We start from the raw sequence: 4,909 nt of genomic DNA, 5'->3' as shown, positions 1-4,909 counted from the left end.
TGTTACCACGCGTGGCCGCCCTTCTGGAGGCCTGGCCTGTATTTAAAAAAAAAGTATTGTTCTTTCGAACCCATCCCTTTTTTATTCGGATAAGCACATTCTTGCTGTTAGAGTAAATAGTACTGTGTTTGCTAATGTTTATCTTCCATATAAAAATAATACAGTGGAATCAATAAATAAATTTGCTATTACATGCAAGTCTTTAAAGTCCGTGATGAATCTTGTCAAGGAAAATAAACTTGATTTTGTAGTTCTTGGTGACTTTAACACGGATTTGGATGAACAAAGTTATCGATCCCGAGAAATATTGGAGTGCATGCCCCCTTACGTGATTCTGAAAAAAGATGTATCATACTCCTATATCCATCAATCTGGTAGTGTTTCTAATATTGATCATATAATCAGTTCATCACAGCTAAAATGCTCGATTATTCATGTTGATATTGAGTCTGATGACATTGACCATCTATCGCTTTCATTTACTACTGAACTGAAACGTAACCTTTGCAATGTTGCCCCTATTGGGAATTCTAAATGGTTTAAATGTAGTAATTGGAAAAGAGCCGATATTGCTTTATATATATATTGTCTTTATCTACACTGCTTAATTGTATTCGTGTGCCTTATCATCTACTCCAATTGCAAGTAAAGGGTAGTAAGCGTGATCTTGATAGATATTATGATGATATAATTAGATGTATGAAAGAAGCTGAAAAAATTGCGGTTCCCCAGGAACGTATTCGTATAAAAACGCGGAAATCTATATGGGCTGCCGATCCTGAATTAAAGAATTTTAAAAATAAGGCAAAACTTTGGCTTGGAATTTGGGCTGATTGTGGTAGACCTATAACGGGGTCTGTTGCGGATATAAAGCAGAAAACAAAGAATGATTATAAAAAATACCTTAAATCTATTCGTTATAAGGGTATGGAATTTCCAGCCTCTAAAAAGGATTGGTCTAAATTGATCAATTCTGAGAAGCTGGATAAAAGTGATCTTTATAATAGTGATTCGATTTCTAGTTCAACTTGGTATGTTTACTATTCGGAAATTTTTTCCAAAATTAATTTTTTTGTGCAGTCACATTATTCTCGGTTACTTTCTAAGATTCTACTGCCTTCGCTTCATCAGGGCCATATTATTCCAGTATCAATAACTGCTGTTGAAAATGCAATTAAGCAACTAAAATCTTCATCCATTGATATTGATGGTATTAGTGTAAATAATATAAATCCAAAGTGTGTTGTTCTTTTATTTCATTTGCAGTTGTTGTTCCAAATGTGTTTAACATCTTCTCTGGTTCCGGATAGCTTTCTTTGTGGAAATGTCACCTCAATTCTAAAGCGGGGAAAACTCCCTTCTCAAAGTTCATCTTATCGCCCTATAACCACTACGTGTAACTTGAATAAAATCCTTGAATATATTTTAATTCCTCATTTAAATGAAAATATAAATTTCGGATCGAATCAATTCGGGTTTCAAGCTGGTATTGGTTGTCAACATGCACACCGTGTTCTTTCTTCCGCCCTTAAGAATAGCATGGCTGAGGGGTCGCCACTTTATATGTGTACTTTGGACCTTTCTAAAGCTTTTGACAATGTAGTTCACAGTCAAGCTTTTTTTTTTCCCTTTTTAATAATGGTGTAAATCTTTCAGTCATTTTTCTTCTTCGTTTTTGGTATGAGAATTCTTTTCTCCGAATTAATAAATCTGGATCTCCGTTTGTCCGTTTATGTCGAGGTGTCAAGCAGGGAGGGGTTTTATCACCTAGTATATTCAAAATGTGCATTTCTGGTATTTTAGATGAAATTAGATCAAATTATTTTATTGGACTCTCAGATGTTTCTTATCTTGCTTATGCAGATGACCTTTTACTTTTGTGTAAAAATAAGCAAGGTCTCTCGTTTATGGTCTCAAAAGTTTCACGTCTATTTTCTAATATTGGTCTTTCTCTTAATGTTGAGAAATGTGAATTTCTAGTTTTTAATGGTCCGACTTCCTCTAATGCTCCCTTAGCCTGTCGCGGTTTTTCAATACCCTTTGTTTCCACCTTTCGGTGGTTGGGTATTACTGTTACGAATTCAATTTCTTGCCTACGGCAGTGCACTGTTCGTGATGTTCAAAAGAAAATTCAAACGGGCTATTCTAAGATAGTTGCTAATCGAGGGAAGTATAATAGACGTGCACTCGGTAGACTATATGCTATATTTTGTGATCATTCTGTCTTTTATCTTTCTGGTCTTTATCCCCTTCTAAAGAAAAAAGATATTAATCAGATTCGGATTTTTTATTTCAGATATTGTAAATTTTTACTTTATCTCCCCCCTCGGTATAGCAATAGGAAGATAATTCGTAAGTTTGATGTCCCTGATATAAGTGCAAAGTTGCCCCTCATGTATGGAAGGTTGTCCGAATCAGCTTTTTATCGTTTATCGTCTCATCATCCTTTGGTCCGTCTGTTCGGTTAATCTCATTGTAGCATAATGTTTTTTCTATTTGTAGTGTATTTTACTTGTAGTGTATTTCATTTTTTTTTCTTTTTGTTACTCCACAAGTGCCATAACTTGTTATGATGTGGGTTAAAAATAAATTATTATTATTAATATTATTATTATTATGTAAACACTGGTTAAAGTTTGTAACTTGCAGCCCCTCCCCCAGGGAATGTGGGGGAGTAAGTCATCCCCAAAGACATAGTTATTATGGTTTTTGACTATGCTGAACAAAATGGTTATCTCAAAATTTTGATCCGTTGACTCTGGGAAACAAATGAGCGTGGGAGGGGACCTAGATGCCCTCCAATTTTTTGGGTCACTTTAAAATGCACTAGAACTTTTCATTTCCATTAGAATGAGCCCTCTTGCGACATTCTAGGACCACTTGGTCGATACGATGACCCCTGGGGAAAAGAAGAAGAAGAAGAAAAAAAAAAAACAAATAAACACGCACACGTGATTTGTCTTCTGGCAAAAAATACAAAATTCCACATTTTTGTAGATAGGAGCTTGAAAATTCTACAGTAGGGTTCTCTGATACGCTGAATCTGATGGTGTCATTTTCGTTAAGATCCTACGACTTTTAGGGGGTGTTTGTCCCTATTTTCCTAAATAAGACAAATTTTCTCAGGCTTGTAACTTTTGATGGGTAAGACTAAACTTGATGAAACTTATATATTTAAAATAAGCATTAAAATGCAATTCTTTTGATGTAGCTATTGATATCAAAATTCAATTTTTTAGAGTTTTGGTTACTATTGAGCCGGGTCGCTCCTTACTACAGTTCGTTACCACGAACTGTTTGAATACAGAGTTTTCCAGGGATAGAGACTCTAATATACTACACATAAAGACCAATCTGGAAAAAATGAATATAGAAAAATAACATGAAAGAAAAAAGTGAAAAGTGAACAAAGGTGAAAAATTAAGGACTTTCTTTTATATAAAGAGTTTGTCAAGAATAGACACTCTCCAATATACTATGTATAAAGACCATAGTGGAAAAAAAGAATGTAGAGAAATAAAATGAAAGAAAAAAGTGAGCAAAGGCGAGAAATTCAGGAATTATCTTTATATAGAGTTTGTGAAGAATAGACACTCTCCAATATACTGTATATAATGGACAAACTATGTGCGGCAGATTTGAGATTGTTTTAATAGACCTAAGCTACCTGAAACGACGACACGAGAAAGAGTGAAAGGCGGCTTAAAAAAAATACAGGAGCAATGTAGTGACCAAGCTGGAAGTAAAAATAAAACGTAAAAAATGAGAAATCACTAAACAAAAAAGATAATTCTGAAAATTGGAATGCTCTAGTTTGTCTACTTTTCAGTAAATAACCCTCAACATTTAATTGATTTTTTACTGATACAAAAAACGATTTTCAGTTGATGGCAAGCAAAATACGAATTTTGTGAACTTTTTTTTTCTAGAAAATGGATCAAATATGAGCCTAGATTACGAAAATTTAGTTTTTTTTCACAATTATGAGCCCTTGCCTGCGGGTTCTGAAAGGATTCGAATTCTACCTCAGCAGTTAACTTCAGTTCACCACTAAACAAAATATCTTCATTGGGGTGGGGGTAAACATTAATTTCACTTTTGTTTTGGATGAAATTTAAAAAGAAGCTTATCCAACCGGCAAAACTGTGACTAAAATCAATAAAGTTCCCTGTTTTATGTACTGATAAAAATGTACCTGTGTATTTTCTTTTAGAAGGTTTCAAAATTTACTTTCGCTTACAGATACCAGCCCAAATTGACTCAGCGACGTCTCTCGGCTGTTAGCACTCTAAAAACGTCTAACTGTCAATGGGGAATAGAGGGGTCCTTGTACAATTCAGCCACCATAACCTAACATAATCGTTTTAACCTTCAAAATTTGCAAGAAATAGATTTGAAAGATCCGGCCAAAAAGAAGAATCTAGAAAGTCTAGAAAACGCTTCCTTGCAAATTTATTGCGACTATTTCTATTCAAACCTGTCAAAGGTTAATACTGCTGATAGTGGAGAGTACATTGTTCTTAAACTGGGGCAGTGTGGTATTAGGTCAAATGCGACGTTTTTTTCAAAAAGGGCAACTTAATACGGCAAACAATAGCATACCATTTTTTTCCTACATATAATTGTGTAGACTTGATTATCGATGTCAATTACAAAAACATCGATTATCGATTGAGTATCGATTATCAATTACAAAACATCGAGGTACAAAGTGTTTTGTTTAAAATTGGCCTTAATTCCATTCGTAAATTTTCTTTGCACTTGTCAGCAAAAAAAGGAAATAAAAAAGGAAACTAGAATAAAGATTAACATAATTATATGTAATTTCTACATAATTCTTTGACAATTTTTAACTACACACACATACAACAACACACACATACGAACACACACATACGACTACACACAT

General features: G+C 34.1%; 1 protein-coding gene across 1 annotated transcript; it reads left to right on the top strand.

Moving 5' to 3' along the window:
* The first annotated feature begins 214 nt into the window (after nt 1-214).
* LOC136027740 (uncharacterized) lies at nt 215-4,354 on the top strand. Its single transcript, XM_065705195.1, has 3 exons — nt 215-548; nt 647-1,599; nt 4,214-4,354. Exons 1-3 carry the CDS (start codon nt 215-217, stop codon nt 4,352-4,354), a joined length of 1,428 nt encoding a protein of 475 aa, XP_065561267.1.
* The last annotated feature ends 555 nt before the right edge of the window (nt 4,355-4,909 follow it).

The sequence above is a fragment of the Artemia franciscana genome, chromosome 5 (genome assembly GCF_032884065.1).
Source record: "Artemia franciscana chromosome 5, ASM3288406v1, whole genome shotgun sequence".
NCBI lineage: Eukaryota > Metazoa > Arthropoda > Branchiopoda > Anostraca > Artemiidae > Artemia > Artemia franciscana.
This window is presented reverse-complemented; position numbering and strand designations above follow the sequence as displayed.